Source organism: Pteronotus mesoamericanus, unplaced genomic scaffold, assembly GCF_021234165.1.
Source record: "Pteronotus mesoamericanus isolate MK-2021 breed Mesoamerican mustached bat unplaced genomic scaffold, CSHL_Meso_final contig_20, whole genome shotgun sequence".
Taxonomy (NCBI): domain Eukaryota; kingdom Metazoa; phylum Chordata; class Mammalia; order Chiroptera; family Mormoopidae; genus Pteronotus; species Pteronotus mesoamericanus.
In genome coordinates this window covers 20,130,710-20,158,445 of record NW_026555085.1, presented here as the reverse complement: position 1 = coordinate 20,158,445, position 27,736 = coordinate 20,130,710, and the positions used below count along the sequence as shown (strand labels likewise).

The following is a 27,736-nucleotide window of genomic DNA, read 5'->3' as shown; positions in this document are numbered from 1 at the left end:
GATAAATCTGTTAGATTCTAATGGAAAAAAAAATTGCTGATTTCAGCACAACTCATAAACTTTACTACAAAATCTCCTAATAAACAGATTTCATACCTTCAGTAAAAACATACCATTACCTTTTCTTTGTGTGGGGCTAAAGTATGAAAACAAGATAGCTAAATACAATAATACCAGGCCTGACCACATAAAATTTTTATGGATCACTGACATAAACAATCAAAATTGTGATTTATCATAAATGTATAAAACACCTTTTTGTTTACCTCTAATATATTCATTCTCTGATGCTAACAAGTGACTGGGCTTTGTAGTTTACTAAGGGTTATTTATTGTGGAATGGTACATCATTTTGTATTAGCGGCACTTTTTTTTTTTTTTTGGTTTGTTAACACGGATAATAAAGAATCAGCTTAGGAGATGATTTTTTTAGTTCGCACCACCACATGCCATGTGTCAACAGAAAGTGTCCTGCGATCCCGAAGTGACAACACTTTGCAGCAGTGGTACCAATGTGTACTATGTCTGTGCAGTTTGCGATTCTCTCTGGGAAGGAGGTGTTGGTGCAGGGGCTGCGCTGATACATCTCTGGAGCCCTTTGCCATTTCTTCAGTGGCATTATTGCTGTCACCAAATTATAAAGTGGCAAAGTAAAGGGGAAGTCCATTGGGCAGTTTAAGAGTAAAAAGAGCCACAATTATGTTCAGCACTTACATTGCTTTCCCTACAATTACCAACCATGAGAAGGTCATTTTATTGCACACGCCCTCCAGGGGATCTTTTGGATTGAAATAAGCATCTATTTAGGTTGGGTTTGTGGGTTATAGTCAGCCTTTTTGTGACAGTAATTAAGGTGATTGATTGCGGGGGCGGGGGGGAGTGCTTCTGGAAATAATAGAGTGAAGGCAACATCATGTCCTAGTTATTGGATGTTTTAATTAATAATCCAAACAAGGAGAATCAAAGTAAAAAGAAAGTAGGATTATTGAATAAAATAAACAGCAATGCTTTGTCTTTTGTGCCGTCAGTGCCTTTCAAACTGGGAGATAGGCCCAGAAGCATGTCATATATGTCAGGGCCTCTGATTTCATTCTATGTTTCAGATAATTTGCAGCACTGCTGGTATTCCAAGAGTGAGAAGATGCTGGGATCCAGGGATCTGGGGGCCAGAGTCATCATTCAGTCCTTCCCAAAGGAGCCCAGCCGGGTACAGTTGAAGGGAGTGCAGTTCCGGGACTTGGGTCAAGCCTTCCATAAGCATCTGAGCTCTCTGACTCTGGTGGGAGCTATGAGAGGTAAGGGGGTCCAGGCCTGTGACTTCTCACTTTTCTTTCTTCTCCATGTTCAAGGTATTACATGCCAAGGGTCATGATAGGTGATATGTGGAGTGTGGAGGGGTCAGAGGTGGATAACTATACACTAGATCTGTGGTTCTCAAACTTTAGTATGCTTAAAAAAATCTCTTGAGGAGCTTGTTAAAATTATGGACTCTGACAAGACAAATTCTGTTCTAAGGTGGGCCTAGGGAGCTGAATTTTTAATAAGCAAATCTTACAATTCTGGAACAAGTGATCCAAGGAATATACTTTGAGAAACATCACTGTAGGAATGACAGATGTGGAGTGAACCACACAATCCATGTTGTACTCCTGTGACTACAGGTAAATTAACATTGAATGGTATAAATAATCAATGCTATGGCAGTCCGGCAGAGCAGAGAGCAATTCTTTGTGAAGTTGTTCTAACTCAGAGGAATCCACTGCCTAGAAAAATGGGAAGAATGGGCTGAGAACCGGACATTTTTCCTGGGAATGTAGAGCAGGCAGTGTGTGCTGATCTTGGCCAGAGCTGAGGAGACAGAAAGGGAGCAGGAAGCATCAAATGAATGTGGAAATCACTAGGTGAAAAACAAGATTAGAATCAGAAAAGAAGAATCTCATCATGTGTACCAATAAAGGCTCTGAAACCAAAGTTGGAGAGTTGGTCATAGGAGAATCCATGGCAAAAACCCAATGCCAGAAGCTGACATGCAGAGAGTCAAAACTAGGGTACAGATACTAAATAATGAGGATAGAAGTTTCATTTCTGAGTTATCCCCCCATCCCTCAGCACCTGCAATAGTCACACATTGGAAAGGCAGGTGCCCTGGGGGTGGTGCCTGACAAAGGACATCAGGACATACTTAGTGGCTCAGGTGGGTCTTGAGAAATGTTAAAATTTCAATAGACAAGGACAGAGTAATCTTTGAGGTCATTGAAGGCAGAATCCTGGCTAGCCAACTGTAACATTCTTTTCTCTCATTTTAAATCAACTGTATGCCAAGAATGTGTATTTATTCTAATGTTCCATTATCTCTTCTACCTTATTCATTTATTTTTGACATTCATTTAGAGATATCATTCCTAATATGGCTCTTCCCCTAGTACATTAGAATGATGAGTATCTTTGAGCACGTCTCTTTCTCTCTCTCTCTCTCTCTTTTTTTGTCTCCTGGTGCTCACAATGATACAGAATATTTGATGTGGGGGCCAACTCCAATATAAATGAGGGTAGCAATCACCTATGAATTACCAATTGAACATAATTAAAACCCTCCCTTGCTCAAAAATTTACTTAATCTACCTTCTCTAACTCCGCTTCAGAGTAGCTGCCACATGAATCCATTTCTATATATTAGGTTTTATTTAAAAATGGATTCAGTGATTTAAAAAAAGTTTAAACCACCAAGTTAATACATTATTCCCTGTAGGTCTCTGTTAAAATGCAAATGTGTTTCCTAGGAGGGGAACAACATATTAACCCAGAAGTTATAAACTTCTGGCATGCCTACCAAAGATGTTTTATGGTTTCATGTCCCGAAGGACCTTGTGACCCGGTGGTCAATTGCTCCCAACCACTAGAGTTAGAGAGTGCTGAAATCTTTGCATGCTCCCTGCTTTTAAATATTTACTAATCCCTAAATTTAACCCATAATAGCTCTATAAACATATTAGTGATGTAGTGATACTATGGTGATCTGGAGTCAGGAAATGCCTACAGCAGGCACAGTTTTCTACACAAGCGCATATGAATGGGTTAACCTATTGGTGAGCAATGTGAGAGCATCTGGTACCAGGGAAGCTGAGCTCAAAGGGAATGGGGAGGTCACCCACCTAGGGAAACATTTTAGTTGAGAATTTTGTGGATAGTCCCAATTTAAAAGTCAAATTATTCCATAAACCAAAGTAATTTTTTCAATACTCCAAATATTTGACATCAATAAAATATCTTCCCACTATGTGGAAATAACAAAGCTTCTTTTCAGGATTTATAATTTAATTATCCAAATGATATATTTTTATTATTTGGATGCGACTTTCCTCTATCAGACTGAAGAGACACAAGTGCAGGCTTTACTTAGTTTAATCATCTGTATATTTCCAGCACAGTGCACAATTCCTGAAACATGTAATATTTATTCGTTGTTGAGCCCATCCACATTAGTTGATTTGGGAGTCTTAAAATATGCCCATGGAGCCAGTGAGATGATTTTTCTAAATGTAGTTCCTTTACCATAGGGTAGGGTACTTCCCCTTTAGCTTCATAAACTGCCATATGCAAATGGGTGAGTCATGATCCTCTGGTCAGCCTCTGCCTTGCTGATGTCAAATTATGATCTGGTACACCAGAATATATAATGTCATTCACCAATACTAACCCTGTATGTTTAATTTTTTAAAAAAGAGGTTCTCTGGCAATCTTAGGCCAAAATTTAAATATTATTGCCCAGTAAGTACTGCCCGTCTTAAGAAATAATGACTACATCTCCTCATGCCAGATGCAGTTTTCAAAGATCAGGCTTGGCCCATAAGCAGTGCTCTTTCATATTGCCCTTAACCTCTCTCTAACTGCCGTCTACTATACCGTGATGAGACTTAACACACCCATGGCAGCCAACTGGAAATATTGACAGCCATGCAATCTTTCGTGGTTTGCCCATACTGCCTCTATCTTGGGTGTTTTTCTTCTCCAGCATTTGACCTTTGGAGTCTACCCTGCTTATCTTTGATATTGTTGAGGTGATTTTGCCTGGTTTGCCCATCTTTTAAATTTGATTTCTGATTCCAAATGGCCATTTCCTGAGTTTCATCACTGTGTGGGAGAATGTGCTTAGTTATACGATAGCTTGCTTTGGAAATGATCTCCAAAGAGATCAAGACCTGAAGAGCATTCAAGATTCCCTTTTAATTTTTATCTCACTCTTTCCTTTGCAGATTCCTACATGCAGGGCTGCACAGTGTGGAACTCCTTCAGTAGAGGCCTCAGCATGTCCAGGACCTTGGGCCTGAAGGTGGACAGTAATGTGTTCTACAATATTGTAGGTCATGCACTGCTGGTGGGTAAGTGAAACCAGCTTGTTTAATTTGGGTGTTCTTGAGTAGGACACACAGTTTTTCTAAAAGAAGTATCCCAAAATTTGAATTTCAAAATTATGAAAACTTTAGCCTTTGCTCATTAGAAATAAGCTATAGTTAAAGTTTTAAATTGAAATTTAGTTATCAGTGATGGGCTAACTAATTTTTACCAATAGGAAAGTGATCATTTAAAGGTGACATTTTAGCTCAGGTTAATGAATATACAATGGGCAGTTTTAAAATTTACTGTCAGCGATTTTCACACTGATTCAAAGTCACATAAATATGTCTTTGAATCATCTTATGGAATATCAAATCTGCATGCTGGACAAGGAGTTAAAAATTGAGAATTCTTTTTTTAGCTGCTCCTGTGGTTTGCTGAAGAAGCCGTGTTTCAGAATCTTGTAATTTGGTCACCTGTATCCACTTTTTTCCTCAAGTTCATTCCCCTTGCAGAACCCAGAATTATCCTTAAAAGTCTCAAACTGCATTACAAAACTGCTCTTCCTAAAACCCTTTAAGAGTTTCTTATTGCCCTTAGAATACATTCCAAAATCTTTAACCTAGCTTAAAAGACTCCCTCCCTGGTTTTGCCTCTGTTTTCCTTTGTAAACTTGTCTTGCTCTTTTTTCCTCTCTCTCCACTCTATCTACACTGACCTATTTTAATTCTTTCAACAAAACATACTTTCTGCTGCCTCAGGGCCTTTGCGCAGGTTTTTCCCCTGCAACATTCTGTGTTTGAGCTCTTTTAGCACCAGTCATTTTGTATTTATTAAAAATTATATATCCTGTTTCAGATATTCAGATTAATGTCTGTTTGTACCATTAGATGTCATGTGAACATTGTTTCCTTAGCATTTAGCATATTAACTAGTACATTGTAGGTATATTTATTGAAATAAATGAATTAATTAATGAACAAAGGATCTTTGGTTATGTCAGAATAAAAAAGCAAAAGGTTTTCAATGAAAGTAAGACTATAACTATATTTGTTAAATAGTGTTTTATATTTAAATTACTTCTGTGATATCATTAGTAGGGAATGTACATGTTTCTTTTATGAACAATCTGTTAAAGATAAAAACTGTAAAAGGTCTAATCCTGAGAGGAACATTGTTTAGTGGGAAAATACAGGTCATATAAGCCTGCTTTAAAACATATCCCAGCTCTAAAAGGCAAAGACCTTTGGACAAAAGAAGTGATCAGGTACAGGAAAATCTTTTAACTGAAGAGGACAGCTACAGGTTGGTCAAACCAACAGATGGAGGATTCATTTTCTTTATTTCTACTTTTATCCATGTAAGGGAAAAGTTTGCTGAAACCTGGAACAGAAATTCAGAAAGGAACCCTAACAATATTATCTTAGGAGAAAACAATTACTGTATGTGGAATAGACATTAACTGGGCAAGGAAAAAAACCTGCAGGAGGAATTTAGCTTTTAGGGCTTGGATATTGTGAACTGGCTGCTTTTGATATCTATTGTAGTGTAGGGGAAGGAATTAGAATATTTGTTTATCAGTGCCTTATAGATAAAGTGCTCAATTCATGTAAAATGAGTTTGCAAATCCAGGCTGATGAATTGATATGGGAAGCCCAGATACCTAAAGATCTAGAAAAGAGGGGAGGGGGTCTGTGAGGCTGTGCGCCTGTGGGTCTGCTCTCTGTTGATGCCATCTAAGTGGTTAATCTGTTTCTCTCTGGAGCATGGTCTATGCTTTTACTTTCTTCTATTCCAGATCTTTGTGGTTTGGGTGTGAGGGTCCTAGGTCTTCTCCAGCCTGTTCCTCCTGGACATTTCAGATCTTCCAGGGGAGGAGAGAGGCATGTAGATAGTGGGTGGCCCATTTGAACAGCTTGGGATGGATCTGGAGCTGACACAAGGGTAGGTGGCATTTAACTGTGAAGACAACTACTTAGACTTTGCTAGGCAGTAAAATAATAGATTTTTTTTTGTTTTTTTTAAAACTTAAATGTTTGATCCATGATACTCTAAAACTAAAAAGTCCATATAATCAGCATCCCTTTGCTTCACAGATAAAAACACAAAAGCAAAATCAAGACAAGCCACACTCCAAAAGAAGGAATGGTATTGCACGTCCCTTTATTTCCTGGGTCACTTGAAATGTGGTAAAATGACGTGATCTTTTGTTCTCAGGTACATACATGGAGACAAGGTACATCCCTTGGGAGGCTATTCCTGAAAGAAAAAATGGTAAATATGTAAATTTGTTTTAAATATATTACAATCCATTTAATTTGTTATATAATTTATAGACAGGCCTGATGGAAGAATGTTAGATATCTTAAATTGGTTGAATATAGTAAATGTTTTGTATACATATACGTGCATCATGTGTATTATAATGTATGTTAGTAGAAATAATGTCGAATTGCATAAATTTTAATTATCTTTGTGAAACTCTTTAATTTCTTTTCTTAAATTAGATGAGTCAGAACAGGGAAATATAATAAGAAACAATGTGATCATCAGTGTTTCTGGCGCCGAGGGACTCTCCAGTCCTGAAATGTTGACACCATCCAGTGTCTATATCCGCAACCCTACCAACGTTGTAGAGGTAAGATCTTCACCAGGAAGGTCAGACCTAAGAGCGCATACCATTCACTCCAAAAGTTATTTGGAGTGGCAGCATCAGTGTTGTGATACAGAATGTTTACTTGCTGTGCACTGGTGTTGAGAAACTATGATTTTGTGTTAAAGAAGTGTTTTAGGATAAATGTAATCATTTCTCAAAAATCCCATGAATGTTCTTTGAAGCAATATCCCTATGGAGTAAACATAGTAGGTGCTGATTCTTTTCCAGTCACTTAAATAAGTGCAGACTAAAACACCTTCCTGAGCTATCCACTGTGGTGCCAATTTTTGTCTCAATTCCGATAATAATTACCTATTAAATCTTTAATATCTTACTACATTAATATGGTCATATTATTGCCCTTCAAGAATGTTCAAAACTGAGGGTCAGTAAAGTTAGGAGGTGTATGAGTTATGTCAGATCCCAGGATGAATGAAGTATACTCTAATGGCCTTGATTTTTTATCCTATTATTTAGTATACCTTAACATTACTTAGGACTGAAGGTCAGTGCGGTCACTGAGCAAACAGTAAGTTAGTGTTTATTAGGTGAGTCCTGTGTGGACAATACAGAGAGTATTTTGAAAATATATTTTAGGAATACATTTTTATTCCAAAGGGATAACAAGGAAACTACAATAACAATGATATGTGGGGTATATGTGCATGTGTGTGTAAATGTGGAACAGAAAGAGATATGGTAGAAAAACGCTACCTTTTTCTAGGATTGTTTTGATATTCAAGGGAGAGACACTCCTTGTTCTGAAGAACTGTTTTATGGGTGGTGACTTTCATATTTTTCTACGTGAGGGGTTTAGAATCAAACTTAAGGGAATGTAGTCAAGCCTTGCATGTGCTTAGTTTTTTTTGTGTGGTTTTTTTTTAACCCCTTTTCCTGCCTTGTTTTTCATTTTTCTTACAGTTTGGCAAAATATTTTTTAAAAGCCACTGTATTACTGTCATTAATTAGGATCTTACTTTTTTAAATTTCCAATCTGGAAATAATTTTAGACTCAGAAAATGGTGCAAAAATATAATACAGCATTCCTGTGTGACCTTCAAGCAGTTTTCCCCATTGATAATGTAACCATAGCCATCACCATAGAACAATAAAAAAATCAAGAAATTGACATTGGAGCAATACATTAATTAAATTAATGTTCTTATTTAGAATTGAAGAAGAAAACCTAAACCTAATGCCTGGGCAACCAACCCTGAAAGCCTAAACTCTCTGTCTCACATACATGAGCCTGGCCTTGAACTCTCTGAAATGAAATAAAGTTGATCCTTAAATCTGTGCAATGGTTTATGTTGGATATTATTCCTGAGTTTCCCTGACTCAGAGCCTAGGACCAAACACATAACCATAGCGTACAGAATTTTCCTTGACTTCCAGTCAGTCATTTTTACAGCTAACTCATCAGCAGCTCTGCGTGGTACAAGGGGATATCAAGTATGATATTTCTTTTTAGTTTTTATAGACACAAGTGATCTGCCTGCTTCCCTGCCTAGGCTTCAGTGGAACTAAGTCCAGGGAGAGGCAAAACCTGAGCTTTGCGTGTTCTTGCTACTGAAGACTCAAGTGCGATATTCCTGAGTCTCCACAGGACTTGTGGTATACCTCCGTATATGTCTTAGATGGCCTGTGTTGTGCTTTCCAAAAACAGTTTGGTGGTGGCTCTACATGCATCACCTGTAGCTCCTAGAGCACCCCGTTTCCAGCTGTCTTCCCCTGGCAACTCCAGCATCTGCATCTCTGACTCCTCAGGATTCCTTGTTATCTGCCCAGAGGCTCCATCTCTGCACTACATGTAACCTGTGTCAGCCTTAGAGTGCAAAGTCGTTGCTCTCAAACAGTGAAGGCCGTTTCATTTCTAGAGCTCTGGAGTGCCCGTGTTTATGGTGGTGCTGGAAATTTCCTATGAGCAGACTCTTGTTTAGGATAGCCCATGGGAAAATCCTGAAGATGAATACTTCGGAGACACCCATTTAATTTGAGGGGAATTTGTTCTGGTTTGTGAATCAATTTTGTAAGGAATTCTGTGTTTAAAGGCCCAATTTCAATTCTCTCGCTCTCCCCACTCAATAGCTAATGTATATTTAAGAGCTGCCTGAAGGGTTAACTCACTTTTTTTCCTAGTAACTATAGATGCACACCTCAAGGAGCTGGCTGACTTGAGCAGTTAATTTCTCTCTGGAATTTCTCTTGCTTGAATGTCCATAATACACTGACTTCCGCAAAAAATTGATTTCCACACAAAATTCCCTGCTTGCCTTAAACCCTTCCCCACAAGCCGCCGGCTGCTTGAATAAATATGTGGATTTTCCTCATGAATCATTTGTAGCATACCCAATTGCAATGGAAAGTAAAAGGGCTGAGAAGTAATGTGATCTGACTGTTCAAGTACTTCTTTTACAAGAAAACTGCTCTTTATCAGCCAAGAGAAAACCAAAGTTGGAATATCCTGCCCATTTATAAATATACTTGGAAAGCATTTATATATGATCACCCAGATGCTTCGTAAATACTAATTACACTATGGCAGATGATTCAACAAATCTATTCATTTGCTCAAAATATGTGCTCTTTGAGCACCTACCTGGCAAAGGTGATGAATAAGGATGTAGCCCTTGCAATATAGTTTGAATGTTTGAATCTTGCCCTTCCTCATTAAGTCTATGTAATGTACTAGGATTTCATGGGTAATGAAATAGAAGTGTATGTAGTGCAACTATCTCATTACAGAAAAGGTGGTGTTTAAGAAACTCCCATTTCTGAACCCTTAGTTCTTATATACTCATGGCCTTTCCCGTGGCTCACAGATGTGGCAGAAACATAGCCATTCGGCACTGGCTACATGGAAGGTGGAACTTCATATGTTATTCCACGAGGAAGTTTTCAGTTGTGTAATGTCTTTAGAGATTTCCAAATGCTCCTGGGGGAACAAAATCATCCCTGATTGACCTCCACCTCTCTAGACTATGCCACCTCAAGATAATTGGTGTCTTAGCAATGGCCCTGGTTCCGTGGAGGCATGTTAGCATCTTCAACAGTAATTAAACTTCATATTTGGTGATATTCAAAAGTCACTTTTGCTGAGTTTAATGTGGTAGATGAAACATGTGCTTAGAGTTTTAAATGGCCTTAGGAAATTGGGGAAATGTTCAGAATCCAGAAGAGAATGGGTCCCTTGTCTGCAAAGGAAGAGAACAGTTTTGTAGCTGAGTGAAAAGTGAGGAGTGGCTAGCTAATTACAAATACCCGGGGACCCACAGTGAATAACAACTGAAGTTAAAGAAACATCTCTGGTGATTGTGTCAGGAAGTGCTGAGTGCCTCACCAGGTCCTGGCTGCTGCCTGCTGGCTAGACTTCCAGTCTCAGCCTTTGCTCTGGCCCTTCCTCATACTTCCCCAGGAGCTGGAAGCCTCCAAGGATTGGAGGCACTGGTTCCTCCTCTCAGGAATTGAGTATTGGTAGTTTTAAAACAACTTATTTCATTTGTTTCTCCCATACTACCTTTGCTTGGGTCTATGTGCATGTGTGTGTGAGTGCGTGTCCATGTGCATGTTTGAGTGTTCCTGGTGGAACACATGGTACACCCATTGGAATTGGCTCTTTAAAGTCTCCTCTGTAGGAAGCATTGCTATATTATGGTTTTTTAAATTTTATTTTTCAATTACAATTTACATTCAATATTGTATTAGTTTCAGGTATACATTACAGAGTCATATACTTTACATAGCGTTCCCCTCAATATTTCCAGTACCCCAAGTGGCACCTGTAACTATGGATTTATACTTCTTAATATCTTAACCTCTTTCACCCAGTTTCCCAACCCCTTGTCCCTCTGGAAACTATCAGTCTATTCTCTGTAACTGTGAGTCTGTTTCATTATTGCTTGTTCATTTATTTTGTTCTTCAGATTCCACATATAAGTGAAATCATAGTATATGTCTTTCTCTGAGTGACTTCTTTAACTTAGCATAATACCCTCTAGCTACATTCATGGTAATTCAAAAATGGTAAGATTTCATTCTTTTTTTGTGCTGAGTAGCATTCCATTGTATATATACATACCATAATTTTTTTAAATCCATTAGTCTAGTAATGTGTACTTGGGCTGCTTCCATATCTTGGCTATTGTAAAAACAGCAGTGAACATAGGGGTGCATATATTCTTTCAAATTCATGTTTTGGGTTTCTTCAGATATATATCCAGATGGGGAGGTGCTAGGTCATATGGACATCTCATATTTAACTTTCTGAGGCCCCTCCATGCAGTTTTCCATGGTGGTCGCACCGGTCTGCATTTCCACCTGCAGGAGCACTGCCATCTTACGGTGCCAGTGGGTCACCGAGGTTCAGAGAGCTATCTTTAATCATACCTAAAGTCTTTTCATTTAGGAATGAAAGTCAATGCAATATTAATCTAGAATGATTGGAGCTATAGAATGAAAGGAATTTACTCAACCTAAAGATAAATAGAGAACAGCTACAAATAGAAGGGTATGATTGGTGTCTTTACTCTTTATCCTTCTTTCTCAGCATGTGGCAAAACCTGAGTTGGGTAACAGGCTGTGAGAAAGAGCTCTGTGCTTGAGTAGGTCAGGACTTCCTCTTTCAACTCTAACCTTTTCTGTCCCATCCCACCATGTCCATATATTAAATAACAACTTAAATATTGTTAAATAGCGATTTAATAACATTTATTAAATAACTTAATGATATAAAATAACAATTGTAGACAGTCTCAATCTATTCTTCTGTTGGTTGCTCAGCATGCCAATGTCAGTAGCCAGTCCTCACTAACTTTATATCTAAGCCTTGATAAGGTTCAATCCCTATAATACTAGAGTTTCAGAAGTGCTATCCTCATGAAACATATTCTTTAAAATGTCATGTCTTTTTTTTTTTTTTGGTCAACTATTTGGATTTGGCCCACATCCTTACGCATATGGTCCTCTGTGCACTTTAAGCTGAGCATGTTTTTTTCCTATGTGATGGCGACAAAAGAATTTTATATTGTTTGAAATTTTGGTATGCGGAGAGCAACCAGTTAGTTAAGTTTGGCCTAAAAATTGCTCTCTGATTTTAGGCACACCTATATTTACATAGCAATATCAAATACTACCACTACCCCAGTCTTATCCACCTGGTTGTCTGGTGCCTGGAGGGCTAACTCGCTTTTTCTAGTACTATGTAGATGCATACCTCAAAAAACTGACTTCTTTGGACCATTAATTTCTTTCTGAAATTTCTCTTGCTTGAGTGTCCATGATACATTGACTTCTGCAAGGAATGCTGTTCAATGTTTTGTCCATTATAAGGAAAGGCATAGCAAACTCTTCTGTCCTGCCCTTGACCTTGTGACATGACTGTATTGCACCCTACTGTTCACATTTCTTCAGTTGCACCCTATTGTTTGGCATCCTGGTTCTGGGTCTTGCCTTCATTTTTATATCCTAGACTACAGTCTCTAACACTTCTAGGCTTGGATTCAAATGAACCTGCTTCTGACAGTTACTAACTTTGGGGAAATTACTTAATATTTCCAACTTTCAATTACTCTATAATGAAATAATAATAATATTAAGATGTAATTTAGAATTGTTGTGAAAATATATAAGACTCTAAAATTTGGTCCCTGGGCCATAGCAGCTTCTCTGTAAATTTTTACTATTATACTTGATCATATTTTAAAAAGATAAATATTTCTAAGAAAAAGAAAAATATCAACATAAAACATAACTTGCTCTTTGTTGGGCAAACTTTTTGCTGGGATCTGGTAACAGATTCCCCTTTATTTACTTTTTTCTTTTTTCACTTTGAAATGTCTTTTGTTTTCTTTCTTTTTTTAATCTTTTTAATCTCTTTTTAAAATTTAATCTTTATTCTATTTTTTCCATTACTATTTAGTCCCCTTATACCTTCCTACCCCCAGCAATCACCACACTGTTGTCCATGTCCATGAGTCCTTTCCTTTTTGCTCAATCGCTCTACCCCCTAAAATGCCCCCTACCACTAGCTGTCATCCCGCTCTCCATCTATGAGTCTATCCTCATCATTTTTGTTAGTTCAGTTTGTTCATTAGATTCCACATATGAGTAAAATCATATGGTATTTGTCTTTCTCTGACTGGCTGATTTCACTTAGCATAAAGTTCTCCAGGTCTTTCTATACTGTTGCAAAAAGTAAAATTTTCTTTTTTATAGCCAAGTAGTATTCCATTGTGTAAATGTCCCATAGTTGTTTTATGCACTCTGTTGAGGGACACTTGGGCTGCTTCCATATCTTGGAGATTGTAAATAATGCTGCAAAGAACATAGGGGTGCTTATGTTCTTTCGAATTAGTGTTTTGGGTTCCTTTGGTTATATTCCCAGAACTGGGGTCACTGGGTCAAAAGGCAGATCCATTTTTAATTTTTTGAGGTCTCTCTATACTGCTTTCCACAGTGGCTGTTAGCATATGCCAATACTAACAGAAAGGGAAATTAAGAAAACAATCCCATTCACAATTGCTACAGAAAGAATAAAATACCTAGGATAAACCTAGCCAGGGATGCATAAGACTTGTACACTCAAAATTATAAGACACTGAAGAAAGAAACTGAAGAAGGTACAAATAAGTGGAAGCACATACCATGTTCATGGATAGGAAGAATTAACATAATTAAAATGTCCATAGTACCTAAAACTATCTATAGATTCAATGCAATTCTTATCAAGATTCCAATGACATATTTCACAGAACTAGAATAAATATTTCAAAAATTTATATAGAACCACAAATGGCCCTGCATAGCAACAGCAATCCTGAGAAAGAAGAACAAAGTTGGAGGAATCACTCTGCCTAATATTAAACTATATTACAAGGGCATAGTAACCAAAACAGCATGGTCCTGGCATAAAAACAGCTACATAGATGAACAGAAAGAATAGGGAGCTCAAAAATAAAAATAAACCTGCACCTTTATAGTCAATTAATATTCAGCAGAGGAGGTAAGCACATACAATAGGCTAAAGATAGTTCATTCAAAAAATTGTGTTGGGAAAACACAATACATGCAGACAAATGAAACTAGACCACCTTCTTACACTACACACAAGAATATTTTCAAAATAGATCAAAGACTTAAATGTTAGATCTGAAACCATAGAAATCCTAGAAGAAAACAGGCAGTACAGTTTTGTGCATAGTTCGTAGCAGTATTTTATCAGCTATATCTCCCCAAGTAAGGGAAACAAAAGAAAAAATAAACAAATGGGACTACATCAAAATAAAAAGTTTTGTACAGCAAAAGAAAAGATCAACAAAATAAAAAGACATCATACCCTGATATTCAAGGGTGTCTTCCATTTTTACTGGGTTCCAAATCAGCTTATGGTCAAATTGCTAAAAATTATTTCTTCCAAGTGTTTCTCTCCTCTTGGATCACTCCTTAGGACTCTTCATGACTAGACAGTAAAATGTTAATATTGCAGTTACCTGCAGGGAAATACTTCTCAAAAGGGTCAAAATATCACCTACTTTAGAATTTCCTGAGGATTTCAAGAATATAGAATTCTGTCCCTTATCCCTTCACTACCCCAACCTACTAAATCAAACTATCTGATGGTAAACCTTGAAATCTGTATTTTATACACTCATGTTGGGCTTGCCAGATGAAATGCAGCATACTTGGCTAAATTTAAATTTTAGATATATAATTATTACTGTGGTAATATAAGTATGTTCCAAATACTATATGTGATCACATATAATATTTAGAAAAATATTATATGTGATCACATATACTGAAAAAAAGATAGTTAAATTTGACTGGGCTCTTGTAATTTTTTTATTTTTATTTTTTGCTGAATTTGGCAACCCAACCCTGAGTGCATGCTGAACTTGAAGAAAAAGTTTTAGGAAGATACTCACAGCATAGTCCCACTGTGCCCGGTATAGAGCACTAAAGTATTGTTTAGAAAGTTTCTTAATGCCTTTTTGTGTTGTTCAGTGTCACTGTTCTCCCTGCTCCCCGTTCTCTTTTCTGTGCCCTCCTGCCAATGTTGAGGGTGTGCTGTCCCAGTCCCATAGTGCAGACTCCTGGGAGACTGCGTTATTCCCACAGAAAACTCCCTGACACTCTTTTTCTCACAGCAGCCAGGCCATGGAAAACCCCCGAGGGATCAGGGATGAACCATGCAGAAGCCACTGGGGTTGCCTTTATCCCTGTAGCACAAGGCTTAGGCCTGAGGCAGGCTAACTGGCCTGTTCCTTGACTTCTATTCTCTAGTTAGACATAGGTACCAAGGCCTTGGACTAGCCTCTGAGGCTAAAAGAAGACAGATGCACACAAACAGTAGTCCAGGAGTTCGATCTATGGGCCTTTCATTCCTCCCACTAAAAAAATGCAGAGCAGCCAAAGTGTCATTTACTTTACTGCCTGCTATTAAGAGGTTGCAAATTCAAATGGCTGCAGGGACTAAGGCCAGTCTCATAAATAAGTAAAGCAGGAAGGATGGAGACTATGGCAAAATAATATATAATCTAAGAAGGCAGGATCTTTTTAGTTCCAGCTGATCCATGGCTATCCCATAGGTATTTGGGCTCAGTATTGCTAAAAAACAGAAAGTCTGAATTTTTATATCAATTCTGCTAATTGTTAAATGATGAAAACAAAATTAAAAATCTTATAAACAGTGGGTAGGCCAAGCAAAATACCTCTGTGTACAATTTAGACTCTTTAGGAAGTTAGTTTTCAACACTGTCTTAAAGCATGTTTCATAATGATGAATGTACTGCAGATACAAGAATATCTCATCCATTCACTTTGATCAGAATTAAAGCCCAAAACTCATATGGTCTAATGCAGAATTTAGGTTTATATGAAGATATAAAAGATATTAAATTATTTAGATAGTAAATCTTATAAAGAAATATTAAGGTGATTTAAATGATCTACTTAGGATAAAAATACTATTTGAACTCAGCCACCATCTCTCAGAACTAAGGTATTGCTAGTGTAATCACTGGCTTCAGCCCATTGCCAAATCATTGATTTTTTCAAAGGTTTCAAAGAGAACACTTTGTGTGGACTAGGCTTTAAGGAATGCCTTTGCCACTGTGTTTGCTTGCATATACCAAAGAGCTTGGATTAGATGATGCAGATAAACTTCTCACTGTGGACCTTTATAAGGACACTTTCACCTAAGAGGCTGGTTATTGAGGTGGGTAAATTATAGCCTAGTTGAACTGCCTGGAGGAAGAGGAATGAGGACATCTTTGATTCCTGGGGCAGAGTTAGGGATGGGTGGGGAAAAAAGTAAGTGAGTCCATAAAGTGTTAATATACCTTGACAAGAAGTGAATGAAAAAGCAGGATGATCTCATGTATAAGAGCCTCTCTTTCCAGTAACCTTATTGTATGTGTAGCAACTATTATTTAACTATCCTTAATTTCTCTAGGGAAACAGGGTGTATGCTGCTGGTTTTGGCTACTTTTTTCATCTAGTGACCAACCAAACTTCACAAGCTCTACTTCTCTCCTTCACTGGTAATATTGCACATTTTTGTACAAGGTAATTTGGGAAAATTAATCTACATTTTGGGTGTAAGGCTTATGGTTTAATGTTTTTTTCATTGTACAACACACAAAGAGGGTATAACTTGACATCACGTGAGATTTGATGATACATCTGTGTCACTATTTTGGATCATAAAAATTTGGTGCTGATGGGAAGGGAAAGTCAGAGGGAAGTCACTTAAGTGGGCAGCAAGACAAAATGCACCGTTTGAGGCTAGGGGAGAATTCAATAGAGAGCGCAATTAACCTTCCAAGAGATCCAAAGCAACTAGTAATACAGAGTCCCTGGGAGGCTCAAGTGCCTGGGATCAGAACCTGAGTGGAGAAATGAGCCTTGGAAATGAGGTTCTTCACTTGTCACTTGCACACTGTGAGGTGAGAAGGGACTGTTCAAAGTCTGCATTATGTAGAAGGTGATGTAATCTGCTAAGATCGGACTTAGCAGATCGGACTACTAAAATCGGAAAACAAAGATGGAGTAGTGAATTTGAGAAGCACAGGGAAAAATACAAACTTCATTCAGCCAGGCCCTGATTCAAATCCTGACTTTACTCCTACTAAATTGTTTGTTTATTTATTTATGTATTTATCTATTTAGAGTCAGATCCATTATTTGTAAAATGGGAACATACATACATTGAAAGTTGGATATGAAAAGTAGAGCTTATGTACTGCACCTAAGGGAATACCTGGAATACAGTAGGAACTGAATAATTGATAGCTATAAATAATTATGATAACGCTAGTATAGGAGTAGTGCTATAATGGAAAGTGAAAAGGATTAAGAATAATTGTTGTGCCATGTCGAAGTGCCCGCTGAGGCTAAGATTCGTACATGTGCCATGAAGTTGGAGAGATTACAGATGTTACTATCCACTTTCCTAACAAGGGGGTGAATCTGGAAGGGGACTGTTACAGTGGTAGTGGTCATATTCTGAAGGGCTAAGAAAAAGCGTCCAGACTCTTAGGAAGGGGGTGATCCTGGAGAAGGGCTGATAGACTAGAATGAGATGTTGGCCGTCTGCATCTTGTTGAGACCCAGGAGCAGTTCACAGAGGATAACAGAGAAGACAGGCTGAAGGGTAGGCAGTGCCAGTCAGAGAGGAGGGCCATGGGCTCACCTCCATTCTCCCTCACGCATTACTTTTAGTTCAATATTTTCCAGTGAGAAAAAAGTAGGATGTTTTGAAACAGAAATTGACTAAATTTCACTCTTTGTTTCATTTTCTAGATGTGGTCTCTTCGTATATCCTGAGTTTCAGCCACCTTGGGACAACGACACTGGCCCCACCCTGTTCCAAAACTTCACGGTTTGGGAAAGTGTGGGTGGTGTGCAGGTAAATTTCTTCATTTTTTTAAAAATTAAAACTTGTTTTCTCCTGGCGGTATGTTATACATTGCTGAGCGGAGCACTGCATATCATCATAGTTTTAAGGAGCCAACAGAATCATAGGAGTGTGTGGAATAGTTGTTGAATGGACAGATTCCTAGTTACTAAGCCAGGGTTAACTTACTTCTTTTCTGGTGACTTTTACGCAGCTCTAATAGAGAACAACAGAATTGTAGAGGTTTACAACCTAGAGGGATTGTAGAGGTCGTCCATTCCTCCCATACCATGCCTATTTAGAGATTAAAAAAAAAAAATTAAAGCTCAGAAAGCGAAGGAATTTGCTAAAGGTCACATAGCGGCACAACAAGGTGCAGAATCCAGACTCCAAAGGTTGTGCATTTGTTGCCCTAATATCTTGACTAATACATGCTTCAATCATAAGAAAAAGTGCTATTCATCACTGGAACTCAAAAATTCCAGTTCCAGGTGCCATTCTTACCTTTACCAATGAGCCAAATTTTCTTCTATTTTGTTCAAAAGGGAGAAAAGTTCATGTTCAATCATTTACTTTTCATTATCTTGGTGATTTCTTACAGAGAACCTTTTCATGTTCACTATTAACAGCAACATATAAAAACTATCTAGGGTCACTATTTGGTGCTACACAGAGAAAATTATATATACTCTGTCTCTGCCACTTAGAAATCTGGGGTCTAAGATACATACATAAATGATAAAATGTGTTTACAGGGCATTCAGGAAACAATAAAGATATAAAATTAAGTCAAAATAAGAAAGTTAGACATTTATTTTAAATATCAAACAAGAGGAAGGCGATTGTGGATGGGGAAAGCCCCAATACATATAATTAGAGTAGCTAAGCAGAGGATTGCCAATTGTAGTCAGTATTTTGTTCTCATTTAATTTTAGAGCATACTTTGTTTCCCATAAGCACTATGAGTATAAGGGTGAGAATCTAGCAAAAACATTTGTTGAGCACCCTCTTATGCAGAGAAACAATCATGCCTTGCCGGGGCTTAAATTCTGTCTCCGTGCTCTTGAATAACCTTGTTCTAGAGGAAACAACCTAGTAAAAGAAAAATACTAAAAGGTGATCATTAAAGTCAGTTTTCTCAAGCTCTCCAACCAGAAGTGCTAACTTCATGAAAAATAAGTCCTTAAAGATTGAACTTTTGTTATGCTCAAAAGTCCAAATAATGAAAATGCTCTTAGAACTTCATTTTTATGAGGAAAGTAAAGGAGAGCCATGAACATGATAGCAGGGATTTGAAAAGAAACTTCCCTTCAAACAATCTGAAGAAAAGAATAAAGTAAGAGGATTTAAACTTCCTTATTTCAAAACATACTACAAGGCAACAGTAATCAAGACAGTGTGGTATGGGGACAAAGATAGAAATATAAGTCAATGGAACAGAATTGAATCCAGAAATAAACCCATACATCTCTGGCCAGCTGATTTTTTGACAAGGATGTCAAGAGCATTTAATGGGGGAAATAATAGACTCTTCAATAAAGGGTGCTGTAGTAACTAGAGGGACACATGCAAGTAAATCAAATTGGATCCTTACCTCATACAATTTACAAAAAATAGCTCAAAATGCTTCAAAAACCTAAATATTAGAACAAAAATTATGAAATCCTTAAAAGAAAATAAAAGGGTAATTCTTTATGATCTTGGATAAAGCAAAGGGTCCTTGGATATGACACCAAAAGAACAAGCAATAAAAGAAAAATAGTTCAGTTTAACTTTATCAAAATTAAGAATTGTAGTGTTTCAAAGGATCTCATCAAGAAGTGAAAACACAACCTACAGAATGGGAGACAATATCTGCAAATCATATATGAAAAGGGCTTATGTCTAGAATACAAGTACATGGAGAACTCTTAAAATTCAAAAATAAGAAGATAAATAACCCAATTAAAAAATGAGCGAAGGATCTAAATAGACATTCCTCTACAGATTTGCAAATGACCAATAACCACATGAAAATATGTTCAACATAATCAGAGAGATGCAAATCAAAAACACAGTGACATGTGAACACTTCATACACCCTAGGATGACTAGAATCAAAATGATAATAAGTGTTGGCAAAGATATAGAAAAGTTGGAACCCTAGTACACTGCTCATGGGAATTTAAAATGGTCTAAATGGTTCAGAAAAACAGTCTGGCAGCTCCTCAAATAATTCAACATAAAGATACCATGTGATATATGTTTTCTTTTTTCAATTTTTTAAAATTTTTATTTATTTATTTATTTTAGAGAGAGAGGAAGGAGGGAGAGAGGGAGAGAAACATCAATGTGTGGTTGCCTCTTTGCGTCCCCCAACTGGGTTCCCGGACTGCAACCCAGGCATGTGCTCTGACTGGGAATTGAACCAGTGACTCTTTGCTTCACAGTCTGGTGCTCAATACACTGAGCCACACCAGCCAGGGAGTGATATATGTTTTCTTTTTCCTAGAGAAATAAAAACATATATCCTCACAGAAATGTGTACACAAATGTTTGTAGCAACATTATTCATAATAGCCAAAAGGTGGAAACAACCCAGATGTCCACCCATGTTCAAATGGATAAATATGGTATGGTATATCAAGACAACAGAATATTATTCAGCCATAAAACAAAGTACTAAGCTACAACATGAATGAACCTTAAAAACATTATGCTGTAAAAGAAACCAGTCACAAAAACCAAATGCTATGATCCCGGTCATATGAAAGACCAGAATAGGAAAGTTTGTAGAGACAGAAAGAAGATCAATGGTTGCTTAGGGCTAAAGGAAATATGGTGTTTCTTCTTGAACTGAAAGTGTTCTAAAATTGATTGTGATGATGGTTGCACATATCTGTGAATATACTAAAACCTTTCAATTGTAAACTTTAAATAAATATGTGAATTGTATGGTGTGTATATCTTAATAAAGTTGGTAAAAAAAAACAAACCAAACAAACCAAGTCTTCTGTATATAGCCATGTAAATTTTCAAATGTTCCCTTTCCCTGTGTGACCTTAGGCAAATTCTGTTTCTTTCTACCTCATTCCTAAAATGGCAATAGTAATAGTACCTAAGTGATAAGTTTGCTCAGGGAGTTAAGTAAGTGCCTGCATGTAAAGTGCCTAGAACTGTGCATGTCTGAATCTCTGTGGGTGTATAATAACAGCTGTTGTTATTACAGTTGTTAGAGCACAGGATTGGGTAGTGATAGAGCAATGGTGATAATGTGTCTCTGGAAACCGTAACATTGAGAAGTGCATTCTGTGTTGTAAAAAGAACATTGTGTTTAAATTCCATAAACTTTTATTATTAAATATATCTGACTGTATTCTTGTCATTAGACATATGTGTCATGTCTATAGATATCTAAACAGGATATTCCAGCAGGTAAAATTTCTACTGTAAGTATATATAAATTTATATCTATTTGATATTGATAGCTACTATTTTTTTGCATATTTTCACAAGAAAGGTTAATCATTTTAACCTTGAGGGGAGCATTGTTATTACCCTCCTGGGTTAGGGAAATGCTTACTCATGTCACACAGCTCAGAATTGCTGGTTTCCAACTCAGGCAATCTGAGCTTTCTGTATGTATGTTAATAAAAGTTGAGTAAGACACTCTCTTCTCACTAGGTCTCATAAATGCAGAGTTATTTTTTATGTTTTTAGAAGGGGAGAGATAACACATTATGAAAGACATGCCACAAATAGGGACTTTTTGCTGTTGTATGTTAGTTTTCTTTAGAAATTAGAAGTTAGCTGATTTTGAACATGAGTGTATTTGCCAGAAGTTGAGATACCTGTAACTGGGTAACAATTCTCATCAAGATCATACCTATTTTATTTAAATATGCCTTTGTATCTTCGAAAATCTATCATTTTATAAAAGCTATGGGTGCATACTTAAAATGGGAAATGCAAGCTATTTAGTTCTTGAAAATTCAAGCACAAAGACTAATTATCAGGTAGAAAGATGATACTATGATAAATCAAGGCTACCTTGACCTTAATTAATAGGAAACTTTCACTTTAAGATATGAAGGCAACCATGACCTTATTTAATGAATAAGAAATGACTGTGTTAGGTTTGTTGCTAGTCCTGACCTCTACCCTGGCTTTAAAGGTGGTTGAACTGAGGCCAAAGGAGAAGATAGATGTCTTTTGCAAGATCACCTGGTTAGTTAATACCAGTGCTAGGTGAAAATAAAGGCCCTCAAATTGATGGGATTCTTTCAATTCTATTAAGCTAATTTTTAAAAATACTTGATTGCTCTTTGGGCCTGCTAACACAAGTTGTCATAAATATATGTTTATATAATGTATTTTGAGTTTGTAGTCATGCTCAATTACTTATTTCACATTTCACAATTTTCTGACTATATTACTATAGAAGTACTTTTCTCCCTCAGTTAATATATATTATGCTGAGGAAAATGTTAAATCCTGGAGTTCTTGAATGCTATGTTTTTCTCCATTAATATTGTGTGATTTGTAAACAGCAAGTTTATTTTAGGTATGTGAAAAATTCACATTGACCTTTTTAATATGTCAGTTAGTATGAGGAAAAATGAAAAGTACAGAGGAGATGTTACCAAAAGGGACTAGTTAGTATTGCCCTCATGGCAACTTTGGGATGTCTGTACAGATATCAATAGGCTAAAGCTGCTTGAATATGGTCTAGCGTGCTTATTTATACTTAGTCAATAATTAAAGAAGTTACAGGAAGTCTTCAAGAAAAGCCAAGCCTCAGACCTTTGCCATAACATACACTGTTTTTGTTTTTGTTTTTTTTTCATAGATTTTTAGGAGTAGCAATCTTCACCTGAAAAACTTCCAAGTTTATTCGTGTAGAGATTTTGGAATTGACATCTTGGAATGTGATGCAAATACTTTAGTTACTGACAGCTTGTTACTTGGTCATTTTGCCCACAAGGTAAGTAAGAGCCTTAGTGTGGTCTATTAAAACAGAATTGTATGTGCCGGGCTCCCTCGTGATCCAGGTTATATAATTTTAATAGCATTCTTCAGTGAATCTTGTATTTAACTGGTAAAAGTTTGAGTAGCTTTTAATTTGTAAAGGTGGTGATACTTAAAACAAAATTCAAATATATCCAAGGGTTCAATGTTATGTCAATATAAATTATAAAAATCATGAGTAGCTTGCAGAATTCTTATTTGGTTGCAATTTAACATTATTATCCATACCAATTCAATAATGCAACTAATAATTTTAGGTTAGTTTAATCTCACAGTAATTATAGAATAGCATAATTCCATATTCTCTCTCTGCATTGTTGTTTGCCAAGTTTCTACATTAATATTTTATTTATAGTGTTGTTACTCTGTTTAGGGTCCTCCCTGAATAAATAATTAATATACATCTACATTGTTTGCTATAGTGAATACTATGATTTTTTTATGTGATTCCCTAATACTTCCTTGCGTGTGGTGTTAAAAAGCAAAATTTAACCAAATAAATTTGAAGATTTAATTGGCTTTGTGAAGAGACTATGAATTAGGAAGCGTCCCACCTAAAGCTCTGAAGGGTTGTACAAAACAAAAGGTTTTTAGAGGCAAAAAGGGTATGACAGGGGAGTTCTTAGCAAAAGAAAAGAAAGGATTATTTTTAGGCCAGGTCATCTTTGGAGGTGTGCAGAGAAGGGCAGGGGCTTTATCATGCAGATTCTACCCTGCTAACAGTTCACCCTGCTAGCATCGGTGAGATTTCATACTGATTGGTTTCACATTCCACTCCTGGGAGAGGCTGAAAGTGCAGTTAGGTTAGTTATTAAGTTTTGGTTTGGCGACTTAGCTGAGCAAAAGTGACTCCATTTTGGCCTGTTGTCTCTTTTTTAAAACTGTGGGTTTCTACATGATCAACATCATATTATGCATGACTTCTCTGCCACGGCAAGGCCAGGTTACCAGAATGTAGATGAGGAGGAGGATCTCCCAGAAGAGAAGTACTTTTCTCCCGCAGGGAAGCCCATGGTTGCAATTGGTGTCAGCAGGCTGCAGGCCTATAATGGGTCTCCTCAGTTCTTGTTTTTGAAAGAGGTACATGCATATTAGTAACACATTGTCATAATAATCAGAGATGGAAGAGAGCTACAGTGCTTCTGAGAACCAAGGAAAGAACATTCTCTTTAATTGTTTCTCAATGTGCCGGCCAACTGATATTTAAATGATAATTATTAATTTTTGTACTTCCTTTGGAGATTATTTCACAGCTCTAGATGTAAATATTAAGATTAAAATATCCTTTGGTTACTTAGCTACATTTTCCTATGTTTAATTCTCAAACTTACTTAGTTAAATCTCTTTTGAACCGTCCTTGTCAGCGGGGAAATAACTGCCAGTTTTTCCTTTTCTCTGAAAGGATTACCACCTCAAGAGATGATATTTTTTGTTAGGCTGCATAGTTTTCCAGGAGAAGATGGGACCCAGATTTACATTCTGTGACACTGTAGATCAAATGCCCTTAAATTTCTCCAGAATAGCCTTAGAGGAGATGATAAAGACAAAATACCCATCAAGCTGACTGTCTTGGTAAATTAATGTCACAACATCTTAAATGATGCTAAAAAGACATCATAATTAATGGAAGAGTGACATAAATTAAGATATAAATTTTCACAAAAGGGTGGTTATCATGAAATAAAAAATAATCACACCCCTGGGATGTGATTTGTCAGGAATTCATTGCTAGTGAGGGCCTCTTGGTCTCTTAACAAGTAATTGCAAAACACAAGTCCCTGGATGGAAGATGTCAGACAGTTTGTTCTAGAGGAGCTCTAGATCTTGATTAGGCATCCAAATAATAAAACCATGTCATTTTAAATCTGGTTATAGTTAGAACTCCTGAACTTACAGGTGAAGAAATGGAGGCTTTAGGAAGTCAAATGATAGCATGAAATCCATGCCTAGTAGTGTGGAGGTGGGGCCACCTGGGTAAATACTCCTGGCTAAATACTCTTTCAGTTACATGTAGAAAATAGCTTTAGCAATGAGCATTTATTACTGCCTAATTCAGTATTTCCTAAACTGTTTTCCATGGAAGGCCTGCCCCAAGAGAGGGTCCAGGAAAAGGAAAATTCTTAGGTTAATTACATTTATGATATGCTGTTTATCACACCTCTCATCTTCTGAAATTCATATGGCATATTAACACATTAAAGGTTCTGCAGAGTCATGGGGTTAAAAGCAAACAAGAAAAGTATCTCTGAAACTTTATTTAACATAGCATTGCTTAGATTTATGTGGGAACGTTTTTACTCACTTAAGAAACTGTCAGGCCCTGGCTAGGTGGCTCAGTGGATTGGAGGATCATCACATACAGCAAAAAGGTCGTGAGTTTGATTCCCAATCAGGGCACATAACTAGGTTGCAGGTTTGATCCTGGGCTGGGGCACCTATGGAAGGCAACCAATCAATGCTTCTCTTTCATATCAAGGTCTTTTTTCTGTCTCTCTCTCTCTCTCTCTCTCTCTCTCTCTCTCCCTGCCTCCCTTCCTTTCTCTCTAAAATCAGTGAACGTATCCTCAGGTAAGGATATAAAAAATAAAAATAAAAATGAAACTGTGTCAGTTGTTTAAAAAAAAGATACTCTGTGGTTGTGGAGCTGATCTTAGCCTCGATATCTTTCATGCCTGTCATTCCTTTAGGAATTAAGATTTTCAGGGAATTTTGCCCAACATTCTTAGACCTTTCACCTGCACCTAATTGGTGGCACGCAATTATCAGTGAGTCATATCCTAAAACAAACACTAGTTTCTGGAAGACCTTGTTATTATTGGAAAGGATTTTTTTCCCCTCTAACTAAGCATATTTGTGTAAATATTTGGTATTCTCACACCCAATATTACCTTTATATAGAGGTGGGTAGAATAATTTCCAGTGAGAATGGCTTTACTATACAAGACAGAGATGCAGTCTACCATCACTATACTGTACCTCCCAGTGTGGTTTTGCAGTTTGTTTAAACAGGTTGTCCTGGCTTTCATCTAACTACCACCCCTTTCACACTCTCAACACTATCCTGCTTAGGACATAAATTATGCTCACCCTACTTTTAGAAGTATCTGTGGGATGCTTGGCTTTTTGTTGTTATTATAATTAATTTGAGCAGATGATACTACTTTTAAAAATGTCATATCGAGACAGATGCTGATGGGGTTAATTCATTTTTTCCTACTATTTCTCTATGAGTTCCTTTCCATTTTCACCGGTGGATTTGTCTTCCTCAATTTAGGTCTTTCACTTTTTTGTTTCTCTAAATTCTGTTGCAGTGCTCCTTCTCTTTTCAATATACTTGCTCTCCCTGGGAGAAATCTCATTTTCTCTAGTGGTTTCAATTACCATCCACATGCTGATGTCTCTCATATATTTGCATTTATTTCTACCATCTCATCTTGTGCCTTTAGTTTGCAATTAGTTTTGTTTTTTTTCTCCTTTCTGAGCTTCATTTGTCTGGCATTGAGTAGTAACTTTTATATATATATATATATATATATATATATATATATATATATATATAAATGTACACACACACACATACATATATATGTACTCATTTTAAAGTTATTTATTGTGTATGATTATTTTATTATTGGATTTAAATTTTTAATATGCCTGCTTGTCTTAAAGTCTAAATTATATCACCATTGTTAAACTTTACCTGAGCCATGCAGGAGAACTTAAACTCCTTTAACTTTTTTCTTCACCTTTCCCTCTTGGATATTACTTTTGTCTAGTATGTATTCCACCTTTTTAAATAAACATTTTATGGAAATATAATATTTATGGAGAAAAGTACAAAATCATGAGCAAAGGTCTTAGTAGATTTTTAAAAAGTAAACACCATGTACACAGTACCCAGTTAAGAAATAAAACATTACTACTTCCTCTGAAGCCCCTCATGCCTCCTCTTATTCAACTCAACCCCCAGACTCCAATCAGAAGAGAAACATTATCCAGACTTCTATAGACATAGATTGATTTAAAATCTGTTTTTGAACTTTATATAAATGGAATCATAGAGAATGTAACTCTTTTGTGCCTCACTCCTTTGGCTGAACATTATGCCTATGATATTCTTTCATTTCTTTTTTTATGTTACAATAGTTTATTCTCCAATTGTTGCCCAGCATTCTACTTAATGACTGTACCACATTTTTTAAGAAAAGTTATGTTGCTATTGATAGACATTTGATTATTTGCAATTTGGGGTTATTATAAATGATGATGTTATGAACAGTCTTTTACATGTCTATTTGCATGATTCCTATTGAATAAATGCAAAGTTGTAGAATTGCTAGGTCAAAGGATATCCCTTCAGCTTTAGTGGATAATGCCAAACAGTAGTCCCAAGTGTTTATACTTCTGCTAGCATGTGGGTGAAGAGTTTCACAGCTACATCTTGGTATTTCTCTTGACCAGTATCCTGGAGATATCCTTCATGTCTCCCTATTTTTGAAACTCTTGGTCCTGACTCCCACATCTCCTTACATTCTGGTTTAATTCTTCATTTATTAGAGTATAGACTACAGTAACTTTCTTAATGAAGTGGGATGTCTATGGAATGTAAAGGTTTTGAGCTAAAAATGGAGACCCCCTTACTAGTAGGTTATTGGTTATAGAATACTAGGTTAGGTTCATTTTGCCTTGTTGTTTTGAAGGCAATGCTCCATTGTCTTCTAGTTTCTAGTCTTGAAGTTGAATAGTTTTAAGATACTCTAATTTTAGGCCTTTTATGTGTAAGCTTTTAGTTTCCTTTTTGGGAAGATTTAGGATGTTTTCAGGATGTTTTCCTTGTCCTTGGT

At 36.8% G+C, this 27,736-nt stretch overlaps 1 protein-coding gene across 1 annotated transcript in view; it reads left to right on the top strand.

The window, feature by feature from the left end:
- The window catches only part of PKHD1 (PKHD1 ciliary IPT domain containing fibrocystin/polyductin), a 433,649-nt gene that overhangs the window by 174,734 nt on the left and 231,179 nt on the right, over positions 1-27,736 (top strand). Inside the window, exons 39-45 of the mRNA XM_054569476.1 lie at positions 1,104-1,295; positions 4,254-4,379; positions 6,553-6,609; positions 6,843-6,973; positions 16,443-16,555; positions 17,792-17,897; positions 22,714-22,848. Coding sequence (XP_054425451.1) covers positions 1,104-1,295; positions 4,254-4,379; positions 6,553-6,609; positions 6,843-6,973; positions 16,443-16,555; positions 17,792-17,897; positions 22,714-22,848 — 860 coding nt within the window. The remainder of the gene's footprint in view (positions 1-1,103; positions 1,296-4,253; positions 4,380-6,552; positions 6,610-6,842; positions 6,974-16,442; positions 16,556-17,791; positions 17,898-22,713; positions 22,849-27,736) is intronic.